The sequence below is a fragment of the Sitodiplosis mosellana genome, unplaced genomic scaffold (assembly GCF_009176505.1).
Source record: "Sitodiplosis mosellana isolate CC-2019 unplaced genomic scaffold, AAFC_SMos_1.0 Smas_scaffold_1, whole genome shotgun sequence".
NCBI lineage: Eukaryota > Metazoa > Arthropoda > Insecta > Diptera > Cecidomyiidae > Sitodiplosis > Sitodiplosis mosellana.
This window is the reverse complement of record NW_022595244.1, coordinates 18,561,888-18,583,535: the sequence shown is the minus strand read 5'-3', so window position 1 is coordinate 18,583,535 and position 21,648 is coordinate 18,561,888. Positions and strand designations below refer to the sequence as shown.

General features: G+C 36.2%; 1 protein-coding gene across 1 annotated transcript in view; it reads left to right on the top strand.

The window, feature by feature from the left end:
* The window catches only part of LOC129566293 (potassium voltage-gated channel protein eag), a 72,989-nt gene that overhangs the window by 1,045 nt on the left and 50,296 nt on the right, over positions 1-21,648 (top strand). Inside the window, exons 2-3 of the mRNA XM_055442090.1 lie at positions 8,728-10,187; positions 11,172-11,777. Of these exons, the coding sequence (XP_055298065.1) occupies positions 11,699-11,777 (79 nt within the window). The 5' untranslated portion in view covers positions 8,728-10,187; positions 11,172-11,698. The remainder of the gene's footprint in view (positions 1-8,727; positions 10,188-11,171; positions 11,778-21,648) is intronic.

Sequence of the window (21,648 nt, the reverse complement as noted above, 5' to 3'; positions counted from 1 at the left end):
TGTGTGTGTGTGTGTGTGTGTGTGTGTGTGTGTGTGTGTGTGTGTGTATGTGTATATTTTGTTGAGCGCTTTCGTTCATTGCCTCATGGATTTATAGATTTTTTTTCCTATTGCATTTCCTCTGGTGAATTTAGTTGCTGTTCTATATTCGGTTTGTTCGACCTGTTCATTTATTGCAACAATTTCGGTTGTTCAGTGAACTGAACGTGTTTAACAATTTCAATGAGTGCTGTTGTATTGTGGTTGGGGTTTTGAGCTAAAGTTGTCCGTAATCTGAACACGGGTGCAAAGTGAATAAGCGGAAATTTAAACAAAATTCGTGTGTTGAATGCAACTTCCATCGCTGGCTTAGCCACGACGACGACGACGACGACGACGTTCTGTCTATACTGTGAATTTTCCAGTGCATTCTCTTATATAATTCGTAATTGAGTGAACAATCTACCTAAAAAAATCAACGATTACCATGAATCATTTCCCTGGAGCTTTTCATTTTCACAATGCTAAAATACACCCGTTCATTTGCCGTCGAAACAAAAACCCCGAATCACTCTTGCTTCAAATCCGACACAAAACTTACGAATTGTGTGATTCGCTACCATTTAATGATGAAATTATTTATAATTATTAATTCATGCACAGGAAATCGGGTTGATGAATGAGATTACTTGCGTGTTTCATTTCGTTTTCAAATTCAACCTTAATGTTCGCGTTTGGCTTCGTCTTTATACGAATACTGTTGCCTCACTCGGCAAAGCAAAAAAAAAGAACGAAATCGATTATTGCATATAATTTCATTTCCTAGGTAAGTTTTCAGTTGTTTTCCCGTAGATGGGACCCCCATAAAAATTCCTTTAAATCAATTCCTGAATAAGCAAATGGAAAATTATTCATTAAAACGTGGTTTGTTCCGGAATCTTGGGTGCTCTACACCCTCGCACTTTGTCGACAAACTGTGTGAATTTCTTCGGATTTTTTTCTTTATTTTATTCTATTTGTGCACTCGCCGCTGTTTGTTTTACATTAACCATAAAAAGCCGGGTTCTACGGTTCAATATTCGATATGATTGAAGCGTAAAAGCTACTTCATGTGTCATTTTTCGGCAGCGTATTTGCTCACTTAACCATCAAGTATTTGCTCCGAAGCGTCGCCTTTGTTCCACTCTTTTCGAAATATTCACGTCGCGTATTCCAAATATTATGCTGGGTTTTCAGTAATGGTTCATTTTGTGAAAGCCTTGCCTCATTCCACTTTTCGTAATTTCATTTCCTGCTGCTTTATTTGTTCGTTTGATTTCGAATCATTTTATTTTTGTTCTTTATCACAAAAATATATATTGTGACGTTTACGGTCTGGCGGGCTTTCATTCTCAATTCCCGCGTGAGTATTTCGGAAGATACGTTTGGCATTGTTTGTGTGCTAGCAAATGCGACCACAATCAAACTCCCATAACAAAAAGCATTTTCCGAGCAAATTTTCGGTCGATAGAGAAGTAAAGGAGGACACTTAACAAACACACAAGCACATAGCAACAACAGTAGGACAAAAAAAAAATGAAAAGCAGCAGTGGACGAGCGAAAGGAAATAAGGCTAACAGGAACAGAATAGAAAAACGTATATTTCATTGTTTTAGTGGCCATTTCGTAAACATTGTGTGCATGAGAGCGAAGACAAAATAATGGGAGAACCAAAGCAAATACAAATGTACCGATTCACCATCCATTTGGACGAGTCAAAATCAAACAACTTAAACAAATATAGCCGAACGAAAGAACATTGCTTCACTACTATGTACACGATTTGCTTGAATAAATGCTAGTAAAATTTGTGAAAACAAATAAAAACAATCGAGCGCAATTTATGCAGAATAGAAAACCCGAGAGAGTAAAAGGTTTGTCTTGGAAGATGGGATGTGTCTTGGGTTTATTGAAATTTCAAAGTTTTCCTTCCTTTTCGTCGAATAGTATTTATATCCATCGTTGAATGTGATCTTTTCTAAACTTTGTCATCGTCATCATGAACCCAAAATAGTTGCGTCTCCATTAATCCGTTTTGAATTTGTTTTATTTGGTGAAAAAAAATCCGACTCATAATTCCAAACTCTATTTGTGTAAATGGTTAGAAAAAACGAACGTTTCGACTGCAACTAACGATGTACAGAGGAATTAACTCGTTTTGCTAAAAAAAAAAACCAGAGAATCGGTTTATCGTGCTTTTTTTATCAAAAATAATTCATACAACGAAATCCGTTTTCATACAACAAAAATGTATTCGATATTTCTTTCGCAACAATATTGCAGATGAAATGCAGTAGAAATGATGAACTTTAGCCTAAATGTTATTGTTTCAAAGGAAAAATGTGAAAAGAGCATTTACGAAGGAGAGCCATTTTTGACTTTTTGACAGCCGAATCAAAAGTTTTCTCGCCACAGTTCGCGGAAAAGTTATTCCAACTGTAAAATCGTTGTTACATGGAGTTTGCCATTCGCCGTCAAATTCCCCTCTCTCTCTCTCTCTCTCTCTCTCTCTCGAGCAGTACTTATGCGTTAGAAATGACAAAAACAGTTTACACGCTTACCAAAACTTTGCATGTTTCTTCTGAATTCCAAGTAATTATGGCATTGCGGAAAGGACGATAACGAACAGTTTCAGTTTTTGAGAAGTTCAAAAATATCCAAGTGAATATAATGTGTGTTCTTTGATATTTTCTCACTGCGCAAAGTGCAACTGAAGTGAAATTTTCTCCAGTTCATGCAGCTTTTGGATATATGAACTTTGTTGTGAATGACTTGGAATATCCGGTTCCACATGGCATCAATGGAGCAGTCTTGCCGTCTCAGCATGGCTTGCTGAAAATAATTTTACAGTTAATCTTTAATCTGACAATCAAAAGAAAAAACGGATAAAATATGATGGCAATTTATCGTCTTAACTTGTTGGACGAATCCTGTTTCCGGGGCACAACATGTCCCAACGATAAAGGAAATCGAAAGCGACGACGATAACGACAACAGCAGTATACTTTGCAGCGCTTTCACTTCGACTGAATCATCTGTTGCATTTTTCGATTTCAGTAACATGCGTAATAGCAGATTTTCTTGGAAAATCTCTAAACCTATAAGCTCGTGTAAGAGATTAAAGAAAGTTCAGCAAGCAATGCGATTTTCGTTTTTTATAACATAATCTCAAAAGCAGTGTGGCAGGTACGCTGTCGTGCCATTGATGGCAGCTATTTAGCTGACACTCGAAGCCTATCTGATTGATTGACTTCCATTTCCTAAGCTATGTACCACCAGCAATGCCATTGACGAAGTCAACCGTCGGATCGAAACCATCCGCAACCACAGCAACAATCTATTCCACAAATTGGGGTGAAATAAGTCTTCATCAACAGATCAATGCATTTTACAAGCAAAAATCAATGTTTTCATGCCAATTGTTCTTCCCTCATTCGTTTCGCCATCCGAATATTTGTTTGTGAATTGAATGTCTAGATGGATGAAATTCCTAAATATATTACTCAACTTTGTTGGAACGAGTAAAACATCCAAAATGACATCAAACACAAACCACAATTCCATTTTCAATCTAGATATTAGTTCATAGACCGTTGTTTTTTCTGCGCTTTGTTATTTGGCCACACACATTCACATATTTTGAATGCAAAAATCAATGGTGCATGCCTATGTGAATGTGTGTGTGTGTGTGTGTGTGTGAAAAAAAGCGAAACACACTGCAAAAAATGTGTGTCACTTAATGGATAAAATAAACCGGAGCCACCGTGAGCTCGTCATGTACTTTTCTATGGATTCTCAGAGAGAAAAGAGTGATACTACTCTCTTTTTACTGAATAAAACAAGAGTAGAATATCCGGAAAACAAGAGCAAAATACATAAAAAAACATAATACATCAAATAGCTAAACTAACACACTTGAATAGCGGCACATGTGACTTGAAGCGGGCGAGAGAGAGAAAGAGAGAGAGAGAGAGAGAGAGAGAGAGAGAGAAAGCGTATATGAACGTGGAGCCTAAACAAAGCAAGAGTGAATAAAAAAATATGCTGAACGCTAAATAATGGATTGTAATTGAAAACAAATGCTATCCAACATAGGAACTGTATGGTCGCAAATTTGCTCTAGATTTTCCACTGTGAAACAAACGGAACTTCGTACACTCCCTTTGCGCCTTTGTACATTGATCATTTGAGTTGAGTCGCGTCGAGTCGAGGCGACACAATTAAAGCACACATTCTGTTAGTAGCATTAACCGACGGTTTTCATCTCTCTTGCCATTGTTTTTAAAGAGGCTAAGAGAAAGAGAGAGAAAAAAGGCGCCACACATTCACCAGATCCAAAACGAAAAAAAAACTGAAATGGATAGAGAAAAAGTGGGAAACAAATGTGAATCAAGCACATGTGAGAGAAAAAAAACGGTTTTTATCGGAAGTGAAATCATGTAGGAAAGAGGCCAAGCAGTAGGTAATCGAGCGAAAATGGAAAATCGCTGTTGAAAATCGCTACAAAATGCGAACTCAATGTTCATTTTGGTCCAATTGCTTAGGATCTCAAGTGCTTTTTTTCTGTCCTTTCCACATTTAATGGTGATTCAATATGCGTTTTCAGTCCTTTCACATACTTCTACCATTGAAATGAACCTCTATCTCCATGGGATTAGCTCAGTGGAACATATTTAAATATTGACGCCACTTGATTCCCTTGTAAATCAACACCATACGACCATTTGTTGGGCACTCTGAGAGGAGAGCATTGAAAACGACACTTGTGGACATTTTTCTGAAAAGAATTTTGCTTAGACTAGGTTTTCGAAATTTTGACTCGGGAAATGCTGAAATGGAAACACAAAAAATGTTCATAGGGAAGAAAATGGCCAGCGCAAGTCTGCAAATGTATAATTGAATACTTTGTTAAGTAAATTCCCAAGCAAAATTAAATACGATGCGATGAGAATTAGGAGAAAATGCTTTTAAAAAACGTTGGAAATTTAATTAAATTTCGTTGAGATTGAGGCTACTAGACAAAATATATAGAATATATATGCCATGTTTTGAAAAATTCATGAAAAGCGTTTGTTGAAATCCTTTAAGTTTTTTATGTCGTTATGCTGAAAATGTCGTTTCTCATTATGTGCGCATTTTTTCTTTCTTTGTCGCTGTCTCCTCATTCGATGCTGCATTTCGAAGCGAGCACAAACGAAAGGGGAGAAATTGTGCGCGTTCCAAGTGTTCATCTCATGAAATCCCGTTAATGTTGTCAATTTAATATAATTTATTCATAATTTTCTTTTCTGCTGTCTCCAACAATGCTACAATTGACACACTCGGTTCTGTTGGCAGAAAAATACAAAATTAAGCTCAAAAGTGTTGAGCATCAAACGGCAGACGACTGTCGAGAGAGAGCGAGAGAAAAAAATCCTTTTTGTTATATAAATAGATTCCGGTGTTTATCCAACTTATCAACGTTAATTTTGGCAATTTTTTCATCGTCCATTTTATGCTCATCCCTGGAAAGATTTTAGCTACCGTGATGATCTTCTATCCTTTTTAATTTCAATGTTCATTTCGGTCCATTTTTCCTACACTCTACCTCTTTTGTCAAGCATACACATAAGTGTAAGAGAGCAAAAATCCAAATGCACAAGGCACATTGCCTCCATTTTTATCGTCACACAAATAGCGAGCACTTATCAAAATGTAACGGAACAAACACTCCAGTTGAACCAATGATGACCATTCTCCCTCTTTCTCATAGATAGAATCTATGACCTTTTTTTCTTTCTCACACACACTCATGCCATAACTGGACTTTCGGCTTCCATTTCAACTCGGAAAAACTTTAAAGTGATGCAAACAACATAGATAGGGAGCATTCAAACAACCGATAAGCTCCACACACAGCACTTTTTTATCTGCGTTTGCTCATATCAAAACGTTGCGCATTCATACAAGCGAATATCAATGTTTGTTACTTTCAATGTCTTTCCTTAATGACTGTATATGTGTTTCAACTTCAGCACATTCCCTTGTCGACTAAATGCATTTTTGATGGTGGTGCTGATATAATTATTTTGATTTCAAAATGCTATAATTATGATACTTACACACAGAGAAATAAGTACTAGAAATTGAGATAAAGTGATTTTGTTTTGAATTCGCACCCGAAAATGTTTTGCGAATGAATTTCTTTGACATGTTGAAATTTTTCCTCATTAGCAAAAGAAACTTTGAGTGCGAATTAAAAAAAAAAAAACACTTTACGTTTATTTCTGTGCGTCTAGATAATAGTTTTTTTTCTCGAATATTCTTGTCTGAAGCCAGTGAAGTACAGAAATTGCAAGTCAGCATTTTGTTCTCCAGAGGCATTTGGAATAAATGCGAAATTAACGACCATTGCTGTAGATTGGAAAAATTCTTTTATCGGAAGCTAAAGTTTTGATTGTATTTCATTACAACAACAACTAAAACAATAACAAAAATATCAAGCCATCGAGAAAAAAATGGGCTCATACCCATCATAGTTACTGCAGTTAATTAGTTTTCTTTTTCAACGAAGTTTCATGCGAAACTTCTCGAATGAGAAAATTAAAGAGTGTGTTTTTATCAGGGTGGTCTAATCAGCTTAAAAAAAACGTAGCATTTTCCATCGTTTAATTATTCATCGCTTACTTTGGACGTTCAATCATGCAGAGCACGTGTAAAATTAACAAGAACCACTTTTTCCCTGCATGGTAAATGTGTCCGTAAGGTTTGCAGCCAAACGAGATTTTCAATTTGCACCAAAATGAACGGTTGCCAAGAAAAGCGAATAGCAGCAGTAGCAACAATATGAACAACGAACGAACATCGAAAGGAACAACAAAAAAATTGTTACAAAAATACAAATAACTGTGCAAAATCGCTTGGCTAGACATAACATGAGCTTCGAAAAGCATTGTTCATAATTCACATGGATTGAAATGAAGGAGAAAGCGTTTTCTGCCAACCGAACCAGAATAAAAAAATCATTCACAATTTAAGGTTTTGTAGTAAAATATATATGCGAGTTACTGGCAGCCCGTTTGTGCGTTGGCGGTGTGCTAACGGATGGAAAATCCATTTTTCATGTTGCCTTTTATTTGAACCGTTGCGACAAACAAATTCCCTCAGAATGTTTTAGTTTCAAAGTGCAACATGAAATTCTTTTTTATATAGAGTTTACAACAACAACTCCATATGAAAAACAACTTTATGTTGCACTTTAAAACTAAAACATTCTGAGGAAATTTGTTTGTCGCAATGGTTCATTTATCAAGCTGTTGTTGAAAAATGGAAATGATCTCTTTGATAAAAAACAGCGTACACACAGCAAAACCATGTTCACCGATACACTTTTGGTGCATCCCCAATTCATAGCATGGTTCAAATGACGATGAAAAATGTATTGAATTTATTTTCCGACATCGACCGAATTTCGTCGGATTTTCTGTGAATATGACCATCATATTCACTGGAGAATCTCAATCCAATTCGGTTTGTTGGCAACACTATTTCAAACTCAGCATGATCTAATCTACAATCCGTTGAATATATGTGAAATTCTGTGCATAAACGAGATTCATCTGGGAAAACTCGATTTAAATGCTATTCAATCTCGAGCCTTATGAATCTTATTAAATATTGATGTGATAAGAAACCTGAATTGGGACATGAAAGAAGAATATTATTCAAAAATTTTTATACTTTTGGCAATTATCCGAAATTAATCGGTAGTCGCCCGAAGCTTGTCCCTTTTCACGCGTAAAACACGTGTCAGTTGGTCTTAGCTCACTTTGGGACAGCTGCTATCGAACTCACAACCTTTACACGTCCAGGTCATTTTGTGTATTGTGTATTGAAAGCAGCAATCTGAATGAAGATACATAATAAATGAACGAATCGTTCGTGTTATTTGTTGAATAAAACATAAATTCAGGCGATTTAGAAAGCATGAATGAAATACGCCTTCTTAACACTCTATTGCTGACAAAAAAAAATTCGTCGGTTAAAATGATGTGTTCGACGCAATTCGAACGTTGGCACAGCTGTGCCATCGCCTAAATGCTTTTGCCTCGCACTTTTCTTACCAGCCAATGCCTCGCATTTTCCATTATTCATAGAGCTTTCAACGACAAAATCTTCGTTTTTTTTTCTCTCTCGCTCGATCTGTCCCACACGCTTTTTTCGGCTCTTACATGACATTTATTTTTGGAATTGATACAAAAGCCAATGCATGCATCGTATCCTGGCTAAAAACCCAAACCAATTACCAAGCGAATCAATTTATTCGAAATTTGGCGATTTTATCGTCGATGATTTTGTTTTCACATGAACATATCCAAATAATTGTTTACGAGAATGATGGGTCTCGTTGTTCAACAGTAAAATGCGTGATTCATGCTTATGATCGTCACATATTGTCGCCCCACAATCCTGTCACTCAGCATTATTTTTATGTGCTAATCCAAACATCGCGATACAGATCAATATGTTTATGACACATTTAACTGGTTTTTGTACATTTCGATAATTTCATCGTTATTGCTGAACATTCATTTTTTCAACAACAACCGAAATCAATGAAAAAAACCTCGCCAATATAATTGAGTATATTTCGGAGAATTCGATTTTGTGTTAAATTTTATTTTCGAACATTGACAATTTAATGAAATGTGTGTATTTTTTCGATTACAGAAATCGTATCCAACGCTTCGTTTGACCAGACAAATAACGTTTTACTAGGACTTAATGAACGCGCAATATTCAACAATCGATTGAGGGAAAAAAAAAGTTGAGCGACACATAAAAATGGGCACAATCACCTAATTCACTTGGATTCAGCAACAATTGGAAATGAACTTATGCCGTTGGCCCTTGACTAATCAGCAAATTTTGCGAAAATCGTACGAATTCCATCGAAAACTATAGCAAACAATTAGTTCAAATAGAGGAGATAAATTCAATTGTTTTGAATTGTGTGCGGTCAGTGTTAGTTTTAAAAGTCTACGATGCCCATATTTATTTGGTTACGAATGCAATATTAATTATTATTGTGTTACAATATACGTGGAATAAAGAAAGTTAAACGCAATAAATAATATAGTGGAAAGGATCGTTTTCCATTGACCGTGGTGAATTGTTTAGAAGCGCGTCCATTGTTATTTTGGCCAAACCAAAAACTCATTTACGAAATCAGCGTAATAAAATGCATTCAACGTGGTTTATGGCAAGGACTGCGTTTCGGTGTTGATGGTCCATATTCTCTGTTCCAACCGTTTCCAAGTAGTAAAATATCCGAAATAATTGCTTTTAAAGTCGTTCGTTTGTGTGTGTGTGTGCGAGAGAGAGTGGTGTGGTGTGCATGAAAGGTTGCTCTCTAATTAAGTGTCGTCGGCGTTTATGTTCCTCTCATTTTCATTTTCATTCGCATTCTCATTGTTCTACCCAATTTTGTGTTCGAATTCGCATATTGGCCCTGCCATAATATAGTATATAGTCTCGATATATAGAGCCACCTGAATATTGTGTGCTATCCGGTGATTAGGCATGTTCGCAAACAGTAATCATAATAAAATCGAGGAAAACGGTCATTAAACGTAAAATAAATTAAAATATTGTGTTTCCATGAATGTGAATTGGTGGTCGTGTGAATCATTCAGCCATTGAAATATATAAATGTTCATATATTGGCAAAAGGAACTCTACCACATCGACTGAACTTTTATTTAATGCTGATTACTGTTATTACATTCGCTACGACATTTGGAAGTTCTCTTGGTGTGTATTGAAAAGTAAAGTGGCGAATATACGGCCATTATTGAAAAGGACGTAGGCGAATTTCAAGCCCGTAAAATATATCCATTTGCACGCGAAAAACCCACTATTTACCGGCGTTGGAAACAGTCACACACCAGTCGCACAGTACACATACACGAAAACCATGGAACAGAGTCCGAGAGAGAAAAAAAACGCTACCCAATTTCTGGTTTCATATTGGAATTAATGCGGATTTTCTATTATGCTGAATAAAATAGTAAACAGAACGATGTTTACGCTGCAGAAGTTGATCCAACTACCATTAGACATCGCGCTCAAGTATTATCATCATTCACCACAAATCTGGAGATTATCGATCGACCGACAAATGTAAAAGCGTAAGTTGTTCAATAATTCATACACGAATAAGCTCATGGCGAATCCACATGCAGGCAACGAAGAGAAAGAAACAGAAAAAAAAAACGAAATATATATGTATATATTGGATGCTGTTGTAAAGGAAGCTACATACACGAAGAGAGAGGGGTTCCATCAGAATGCAATAGCCGGTTGTAGGTCGGGAAAAAAAAATAATGAAAAAGCTAAAACCCGTAACGAGTGATTTAAATGTTCGCGCTGATGCATGCAAATCTACTCCCATATTAGACAGAATAGGTGGAAAAAGGGAGGTCGTGACCAAAAGTATTTCATACTGTTGGTTTGCTCTCAGCGTTCTCTAGACATGGAATTTACCGCATTTCTTATTTATAACATGGAATTTACACTCCGCTCGTAACGTTTATGGGCAAACGCTCCGAATGGAAATTCACCACCATCTACACATATACATATATCACACATACGAGCGGAGGAGAAAACAAAGTGCGAAAATTTATAACAAAAATAATCAAGAAAATGTATAGTTTTATGGTTTTATCGGAGCCGTGCCAAATGAAAATTTATATGTGAAGTAAACGCCATAAATGCATGGGAAACGGAAGCGCCAAAGTTTTTTTTTTATTCATGTGCTTCACTTGCTTTCACTTCAGTATTCCGCATTTATGTGTGAGACGGTACATTCTGACAATTCGGAGAGTGCTTTATTGTTGTTGTCCCTTGGAAATAACGGGCGACTGAAAATCTATTTCTCGACCGAATTTTCAAAACGGATCGAATTTTCACAATACACGCATTTATTCTATTCCGTTGATTTCCGAACAACGATTTCCAGTTGATTTGCCAAAAATCTTGATTTCTTTTTCTATCTCGAGAGAGAGAGAGAGAGAGAGAGAGAGAGAGAGAGAGAGAGAGAAAACTCGAACATTTTAATTGAATATTTTGTTTTAATCAAACTTCGTATTTTTTGTGCTTTGATTTTTCAGGCATTAATTTTGGGCACAGAGATACCTACAAAGTGGAGCGTTTGCGATTCTATCTATTGATTCAAAAACACGAGAAAAAACGAGAGTGTAAACGGAGGCGATAGGAAGAGCCGAGATCAACTAATTGATTGCAAGTATTTGTATACGACAACAAAATTGAGTGCGAGGCGCACGTGAGGTGGAAAATAAATTTTGTCGATTGCGTTCAATTTTCATCCCAATCAATTAACAGTTGAAAATCAGCCATTTGGATAAAACCAATACAGCAAATCGAAGCGTATTCACGCCGTTCGCATCCCGAATTAATTTTTCCAGCAAAAACCGCAAGTCATCGATTATTTAAAAAGTGTTTGTGAGTGTATGTGTGCGTGTGCGTGCTCCTGTTTCGCGCTCCTATGTGTTTGTTCGAATGTGAAAACGCGTGCCAATAAACGTGCACCAGAGAGCATCCAGTTAGTGAACGAACGGTTTCTTCATTCGATTTCCAGTGTGTTGAATTGAAACGAGATTGAACATAATTCACGAAAATGCCCGGCGGACGCAGAGGTTTAGTTGCACCACAAAACACATTTCTCGAAAATATCATTCGACGATCCAATTCACAACGTAAGTACACCTCTTCAACTTTTTATTTAGTGGTTTTTATACTTTTCATCAATTTGGAATTGGGTCAGTAAAGAAAAAACACACAAAACGAAATTCTTTCGAAGAATGTGCACCACCAGCATCAACAGCAGCAACAACAAGAGAACAGAATAAAAAAAATAGTCAAAAAGTGGTATTGAATTGACTTTGACCGCAAACGGAAAGAGGTCGCAAGTAGCAAAAGAAAAGTTTTCAGTTTCCGTTCACTTTTCGTAGCATTTAAAAGCGGATGGCAGTGAAAAATTCAAGAAATGTCTTTGTGAAATATGTTCGTATGCATCTTGTTCCAGAGCGAATTCATCTGGATAAAGAATGGAAGTTGGCCACACACACACATATACCCGCAGCAGAAATGTGCTGAAAATGAAAATGGTTTGGTTGTTTGTTTCGGGAATATTTGTGCGACCGCAAGGACGATCAATTTCTCGTTAGTGTGTGCACATATGAGAAGGAGAGAATGGAGAAACCATAAATTATGTGCTTAAATGTGGTTAGACAGTAGAGAGCTGACAAAAAACCAATTCACCAAAGTGAAATTAGACGTTTGCATAATTATTTTAAGTAAACAGTTGATAAAGGTATTTGCATAGTGAAATTTGAGGTTTGTTCCTAGCATTGGCCACCACCATATCACAAGTTCCACATCATTTGGTGTATACAGATAGATAATTGTTTCATAAAGCTCAACATAATCGAAATGAAATGTTTATTCAAATAGATCATTGTGATGCCGTTCACTTCATGGATTTTTATGGAAAAGCCACAGTCATAAAGTTAGCCATATCGTGAGTGTCTGCAGCCACGCGCATCGGCTCACCAAATATAAATTTGCTTCAGCATTCATAGTTAAGAACCCTCCAGCACCGAGAGTCAGTTCGCCTTCGTAAAAAGTAACATCGTTTACATTTTATATGCGAACATTATTCATTTTTGTTGCGCTGCTTATACATTTCCACTTCTTCTTCTTCTTCTTCCTCCTTCTTCGCCTTTTTCATAAATGTATGCGAAAACTTTTAAGTACACATGCCAACAGCGGCAGATAAATTCGAAAATAATGTGCACCAAACAAGTATTTGCGTTCGCTATTCGCCTCAGCCGCATTTATAATTTTGCTTTGTAATTTATTTATTCTTAAAAAGTAATTGGTTGTAAATTCGAAACATAAACAAACAACTGCACTAAGGATGTATGGTATGCATGGGGGACGTGCGTGTGTGTGTGTGTGTGTGTATAACGATAGCGAAAATCCCAAAATACATATAAACCAAAGGTTGAATGAATGCGAATCCTGCCAATTCTTGAGCCTTGTTTCAACGACTGGATACCCTGGATACCAAATAATAAAACTCCTCACACTCTGAACAGCCTTTCTGATCATGAAAATAGTAAACAATACAGCGGCACCTGGGGACTAAGTGCAATGTGTCATACTTTCAACGTTTGAACTAACACAGACGCACTTACACAGACGCATACTTGTTACAGCAAACTATGTGCATGATTCTCTATTTCTCCAACCAGTCGCCAGGTGCCGCTTTATTGTTCTTGTTTGACGTTTCCTATCTATTTGTACAGACGATCAGAGAGGCTGACTCTGAATTGATATTTTCTCATTTCATAAGCAGCATAGGACTTCGAATAACAATCAAATCTCGCATCATTCAAAACATAAATAAAACAAATTAATTGTTCTCGCCAGCCAATGTTTGCCCAATGGAAGTATGCATAGCGATTTATTAAAATCGATATGCCTATACAAAATATGATTAAAACAGCAAATTTGTATAAATTTAAAGTTATTCGTCAAGTTACTGACTTGAAAATGAAATCTTGATGGTTGATAAAAAGTTTCTTTGCTACATTCATTCATTCGTTCAGTCAGCCGTAGTGAGTGTGGGCATAAAAAGTGCCATCACAAAACCGTACTAAATTTCATTTATATTGTGGCGAAAAGCCGTTTTACATTTGGTTAAATTGAAATGCTAAACAGCGTTGAAAATTACATGTCAAAGTGCGTAATGAGATGATAGCCGCATGAAATATGTTCTTCAATTATGAATAGCAATGAAATATTTTGCATCGAAGTTAAAAAATGTCACAACAAACAGATATGAACAGAAAATATTGTATATAATATACATATATATATATATATATATATATATATATATATATATATATATTATTCCGTGACCTTCATTTCGAGCTACAGACACAATGCGCCATTTGCCTCCATTTGACAGCGTTATGTTTTGCTTATTTCAGCTGTTATGATAAAATGTGTACCGAAAATGATTGTAATGTGATGTAATAATGGTAGTTGATGAACGGCAGCCATAATGATTCAGTAAGTATTATTTGGTGTGCTTTTAACACTTAGTACACAGTTATGTACACAGACAAAAAAAGAATAAGATCAAGAGTATTAATCCATGAAAATAATGCTTGAAGCAGCCGAAAAGAAAATCGACTTTGGCATTTTGGCTGAGCACAATATGATCTCTCGTTCTAGATTATTGCTTAGTGATTACATTTTTCATTTTCGCCAGATCAAATAAACGATTTTCATGCTATCAGCCATTAGTGTATCTTTTTTATTTGATGTGCAACCATATTCATTTATCCGGTGAGCTAGCTCAAAGTGTTCAATATAAGGAGATAGACGAGCAAAAAATTGATTTGATTATAGAATACATGTTACGTAGCTCCAAGTCATTTTGAATATTGCGAACAAAAATGTGAGATTTTCAGTTCACATTCCATTGGACATAACTTAAAATTATGTGTGCTAGTCATGTGTTTGAGCGAAAAAGTCCAAGCAAATTAAAATATAAATAGAGAAAAAGAAAAGAAAAAGAACAAAACGAGATGACATGAATTCATGCAATAGGATACTTTGCAAAAAGTTTCTGCGGCGGAAGCAAGGTTTTTGATTTGAGGGCAAAGCCAGAAAAAAGATTGCCGAAGGAAAAAAAAGAGCATCAATTTTGAATGTGAATTGAATTAAATTTTCTCAGTTGGTCGGAGCGAGTGAGCGTTCATTAAGATTGTATGCTCATTTGTTTTCCTCACCCAAGCGGTAATAAATGTGATACATTCAAGTCAAAAAAAATTGTCGGCACAGTTGTGCGTCAAATTCAATTCATAAGTTTGCATTTGAAAGTCCACCATCATTGCTCGACCGCAATGAACTTCAACTTATTTAATGAAAATTACGCTGGAGAAAAGAAGGCCGAACCAAGAACCAAGAAGGAAAAAAAAGTTTTGCCACTCTTTTGTTGTATATGTTGGCGTGCTATCTCAACAGTGCTATGAGAGGGGCGAATTCAATTTCAAGTATAATACACGCGTCACGATTGTTATTCGTTTACGTTATGTGTTTTGTTCCTGCTGGTTGGCTTTTCTCGTAACATTATTTCACATTTCACGATACGAATATAAATTTTGTTTTATTCAACGATTTATGTCTCCTTGCTGTCGTTTTGGCATCACATTTGCCTTGCTACAGACATTGCAAATGTGAAACTCCATTCGCCATTTTCGCGTTGTTCCTTTTAATGCCATACAAACGGAACGAAAAAGAGCGACATCGGTTCGGATGAAACAAGCAAAAGGACGAATCAACGAGCAAAATTTTAATTTTTTTTTTCACTGTGTTACTTTGAGCTACCACTTTTCCTTTTGCTGGTGCCCAATACTCATTTTTTTGTCAAGCGTTTCATAAACATTTGAGCTAACGCAATTTTTTTATATATGTATGTTCAATTGTCTCGTGTTTACTTTTTCTATAGCATTTTCTGTGCGATGCTCCCAGTTGTGAGCGCACAGGCTACAAACAAATACTTGAAGCACAATGAATGTAATAAAGTGGTTGTAATAAGATATAGATAACGGAGCGAGAGAAGCAACAATAAAAAAAAAGAGAAGAGAAGAGAAGAACGAAGCCAACACGATACGGGACTTGAACCGGAATGTGCGGTGGTAAAAAAGCAAAGGGAAAAAACCATCAAGTGACATTGTAAAAGAGTAAAGCTTTTAGTAATGCTACTCATTTTCGAAGCTGTTCGCCGTCGCCGCCGCCGTCGTCGTCGTCTCCTTCTCCTTTTTTTATGTGTTCACGTTCATTTTCATTGTTGTTGCTCTATCTATTCAATGGCATTCGATACATTTCGTCCGTCCCTCACTCATATCGCTTCACTGGTACCGTAATGTGCGTGCAAAAAGGCACTTTCATATTCATTTCTAGTGCCATCGCAAATTGAACACCACTACTACAGCTGTCGCAACACAAGCATCGCTAGCTGAACATGTAAACTTCAAATATTTCGATAGAACAACATGTAATGCCAATAAAGAGCGGCACACTAGATGAAATCGCCTCGTCTTCAGTACGTACTCCTCATAAGTGTTATTTCTTTAAGACAAATATTTGCCATTTTAGATGATGATTTTTTTTTCTTTTGTTGCTTCTGCTCTCGCTTTTTTCCGCTCAAACAGACGAGAGTGGAATCTTTCTTTCTTGAAATGTTAAACGAGATTTTATCTCGTAATGTAAATTCCATTGCCTGACAACCATCGAGTGAGAAAGTGAAGCACAGAATTACTTTGTCGCCTCATCGCATTCACCTCTTTCAATTTCGCCAACAATGACTCTACGCTTATTTGAAAATTCATATATTTTTATCTGTGTCGCACGCATGAGCGAAAGGTGTTCGAAAGCCATAATAATTTTATCAAATATCTGAAAATTTCACATTTTATCCCGTTAAAAGCAATTAACGACAAACCTGACGAAAAAAGAAGAAAAAAAGTTAACTGGATCCCACGCAATCATTTGAATGGGCCCGAAATATTGTGAAGTTCGTTGTAACCATCGTTACCATGCCATAAACACGTTATGCAACTCAGACAAAAAAAAAACTATTTCTTTTATAGCATCGCATCAGTCCTTTCTCTTGTTCTATAGACATCTAAACTACATTAAATCGTTTATTTTACCATTTGATAAAAAAGATTGAATTTTTGAAAGGTAAGGTTCTTCGACCATTTTTCCCGTCCATAAGTATGGGGATCAATGTGCTTACGATTAAACTTTATTGCTGTCGAAACATTAATCCACTCAATCAAGAGATAAGTTGGTCTGGAATGCAAAATGTCAAAGTTCCTGAATAAAATTAATTTGATATTGAAACCCTTAAACTTTCCTCAAATATGAATTTATACCGGAAAGTCAACGCTTTATATATAGTATAAGTAACATTTTACGCATAAATATGCGCCACCCCGCTATGGTCGGTATATTTTTGTGGCAAGTAGCATAAATTATTGGTGCTGGCATACGTTCTCCCATAGCTATTCACAATGGAATTTAGTGCCTATGAGAATGGGAAAAATATTTTAGATGCTCCAAAACGATCCTGTTCACATGCCATAACTACCACCCGAGAATCCTCTTGACGACAACGATAGGTCTTATAAACGCAGAAATGATAACACAATAAATCAATACAAAGGCTGCTTTGATTCTACGTTGAATACCGTAGAAAATAGTCTATATAAATTGAAGCTTCGAATTCAATTTAGTTTAATGTAGCATTCAGCCATCTAGAAGTTTCACACCTTTTTTACATAAAGAAACCCATTCTGTTCGTCTGAAAAACCTCCAACTCATCATCATCACCATGCCATTTATAAATTATAATGTGGAAATGCTGTCTATTGAGTGGGCATTACTGAGGACAATAAATATCTCTGTAGCATTCATCCCTTTCTCTCGTACTCTATCTCCCTCTCTCTCTTTCTCTTGCGCATTCTTTCTCAATCCCAAAGTGCGAAAATTTAATTGCACACTTCGTTCAACTGTTTACATTAAAAATCTCTTGGAATGGTTGCCAGTATACCAGCCTTCATCGACACCTTTAATGACTTTTGAAAGTGACAACGAAATGATTTAGTATACGCTTTTGATTCAATCAGCAAAGCTGATGTGTTATGGACTCTACTTATAGCAGAGTCTTCTTGCAAAAATTATTGCCACGATTCCGTCTCAGTGGAAAATGGTTTTGTTGATTCGAATTAATATCTTTTGCTTCTGTAAATAATTCCACAGTAAACAGTTCATGGCAGTTTACATTAATTTTACCATTTCGTCTGAATGAATATACCGAAAGTCAGACCACACAATATGGGCTTTGGTATAGCCTGCAGCAAATGGTAGAAGCCAGAAATGAATGATATGGATATGTGGGTTATTTTTTTTCCCTAAAGTTAAAGAGTGGCCGATTTTCTGAGTTTGGCCTCAGAAAAATGAAAGCATAAAATAGCCATTGTATGCCAAAAGGATGTTTTTAAAAACCCACTTCAAACGAAACTTAGCAAGCATTTACAGTTAAGTAAATGCCAAGCATTTCAGATATTATATTTATGTGTGGTTGATTCTGTGAACTTGAAGAGCAACTTGATAGTAATCGTGTGGAGTTCTCTTGAAAATGGAAATTAAATTACGTCCCTCAGTTTGAGTGGTTTCAATATATTTATGTTGCGATACGGACGAAAATTGATTTTTGCTCAAATTTGATACGATGAGGTAGCCAGGCAAAGTAAAAATAGATCTAGATGTGCTTTATCAGAACGAAAGGTTGAATACAATGAAAATGTTGGTTGGATAAACCCGTACGTTTGGTATGTGTTGGTGAAAACTTCCGACACGTTAATTTGATTATGTGTTAACTATTAATGATAAATATGCTCCAGTTGTGACGGGTGGAAAGCGATGAAAAAGAATCCTCGTTTTCGTTCCAGAATAACCGTTTTTTCTTCTTCAAATTTTACGCAAGACATGCGCTGAATAGACGACTATTCTCTCATATTCATCTTAAGCCATATCCATCGATTTACCATTTTCAAAGATATTTTTCCATGGTTTATCACCCTTTTACTATGTCATGCAGCCATTAAGCACACTATTCCGACAAAAGGATGGAATACGAATGATGCACTTATGTGCGAATCGATTGGATGGACGGAATTTTGCGTGGTGGACATAAGCATACTTCGTTTTGTTTGTTCAATACATACTCATCGAAATGGATGCAAGAAGAAATCTATTCAATTACAAAGTCATTGTCTGGTCGCATTGAATGCGAAGATCAATAAAACTATTTGCCGTTCGTTGACAAGTTATTGCGTCAGTGAATGCATCCAACGCATATCCTTTTATAGTCTAATCAAAACTGAATTTAATCGAATAGTTCAATGGATTCGAAAAAGCATTCGCTACCCGCAACGACATGAAACTATTCAAGCAATTCGATTTTATGATAAATAGTCGGGCGGCTATGTTCCAAGGATTTTCTGTGTGACGCGCACACACTTTATGACTTCGTCATTAATTCCAAAATAATCGAATTAAAATGTACATTTCATACATTATTCAGTATGCCTTTGAGGTTTGAGGATTAAATCTATGCAATTGAAAGCGAACGAATCCATGTGATAGCCACATTTGATGTGCAGTAAATAAAATTAAGGATTATATCTCCATCGTCTAGTCATAAAATGAGTACATTGCCGAGAATATTTGCTGCGAATGGGGACATCTCAAATATAAATAATCTAAATGTGTCAATTTTATGATTATAGCTTGTGTAAACCTCAGTTTTGAACATGTGAAATGGCTTTCAAATAAAATGGTTCGAAAGCAAAGTTTGTTTTTGCGAAATTTAGTCGCCATAAATCTACTGATAATGAAATTTAAAAAAATTGTGCGCTTTACATGGCAATCGATGTGTTTTCGCTTTTTCTTCGATCGCATTTCATGGTTGAAATGGATATTTCGACGCCAGAAGTTATATATCACTTCCGTTCTACATAAATTCTGTTGGCAGTGCCAAAATAAATCCACAACTGAAACTGCAGCTCTGCATACAAGTTTCCGAATCCGCCGCCCCAAAAAAAGGAAGAAAAGTTGTTTTTCTGCAATTTCATTCTCAACAGGCATACTGAATTGAAATCACTCTGAATGATTCTAAATGGAATATCGATTTTGTATGCTTAGCTGAGCATATTTATGAACAAGGCACACACAAACGACCGAAATCAATTTGTTTGCACTGTAATCAACGAGCAAAGTTTGACAAACATCGGCTTGAACTCGGCGTCAAATTCAAATGCAAAACTAAAATATTTGCTTATAAAAAGTATTGTTTTGATAGTGGGACTTGAAATGATCGACTGTCTGAACTGAACGAATATATTGCTAAATAGTGAATGGTGAACAGTTGTTTTCAATCTTTTGTCAAACAAACATGCATAAACTGTTCCATGATTTGATGCGATGGAAGTAAGTCTCGCGTTCTTATCATCAAGCCGGTTTGCAACAGTTGTGATTCTATTACCTCGTTTGCGTCAACTTGGGACTTAGTTAGGACGAAACTTTCTTGACAATAGATAGTGTTTTTTTTTTCGAGACATATTTCATTACAACCGAAACCGACTAGAGGGCAAATGACGTTGTAACTTTTTCCAACGTACAAATCAATTTGATTATCGTCGTTGATGTTTGTCATTTGGGCCATGGGGGCTCATCGGAAACATCAAGCAACTGGCTCGATGGTTTTGTATGTGTGTCACCACCATATCGAAATGACTCAGGTAAAATTGTCACAATCTTATGTACTTCATTCGCCAAATATGATTAAGAATGCCAATAATATAATAGATGAGAAATATTGCCAATGTGTACCAAAACATCTTGAGATCTTGAGATACGCGTGTGATGCTTCACTTAGTTTGTTTGTTCTCCACGGGCCATTCTCCCACCAGACCAAGACTATATCAACGCCAATAAAAGTTCGTATCGGTAACGATTCATTAATTTTGCCTTTATCAATTGAGTCTCTCTGGAGTTGATATATTTAGCCAAACTTCATCGAATTACATATCAGATCCTTGGACCAATGGAAGCAAAACCATGGCTTGTGCGTTGATCATTTTCGATTACTGAAGCTAGCATGTGTTCGCTAAACTTTTCATAAACATTTCCACAAACTAACCATCAACGCCCAGCATTCACACGTAATTGAGTATTCATCAAACATATCTGAAAAAGCATTTAATCAAAATTGATTTGCTTCAATGATGCTACGAATTGGTGTTCGTTGTTACAATTTTAATGAACTAAATGAAACAAAACTCATTGCATATTTCCTGCGTTCCTTTTGCATTCATTCCCTGCTCTTGAGGCAAATTACTTTAGTTACTTTTCAGAAAAGATCGTTTTGATGTTATTGAATTAAGCACTTTGAAAGTACAAAGTCAAACTACTGAATACCCGCTGCTTTTGACTGAAATTCACAGATGTTCCCAATGACCGTGCACAAAAAGCCAAACACGGAGAGTTGAAAGCTTTTAGTATTTTTTGGTATATTTTTCTGATTTTCAAATACTCAAATTAACGGAAATTCAATCGACAAATATGCTGGTTCAATGAATTTGGCACGAGAAAGCCATCGGTAAACAATCCTTTCGACATATAAACGCAAAAAACGGGTTGCTGTGCAGCAGCTGCCTAAATATTTCAATCAAATATTTGCTATGCGCTCAATGATTGTCCAAGTGTCACTATGCAACTATGCTAATCAGACTTCAATCCAACTGGCATCACAGCGCTTGGGTGTATTGGAAAGAAAGAGTGAAAAATAAACATCCAGTCCACATACCAAATATGTTTGTGGGGCCTATGTGATACAGCAAATTTTCGAAACCAAATAGACAGCCACTCGTTTACTGTGCGGCACACAATTTATTGTGTTGATTTCCCACTTTTGTTCGT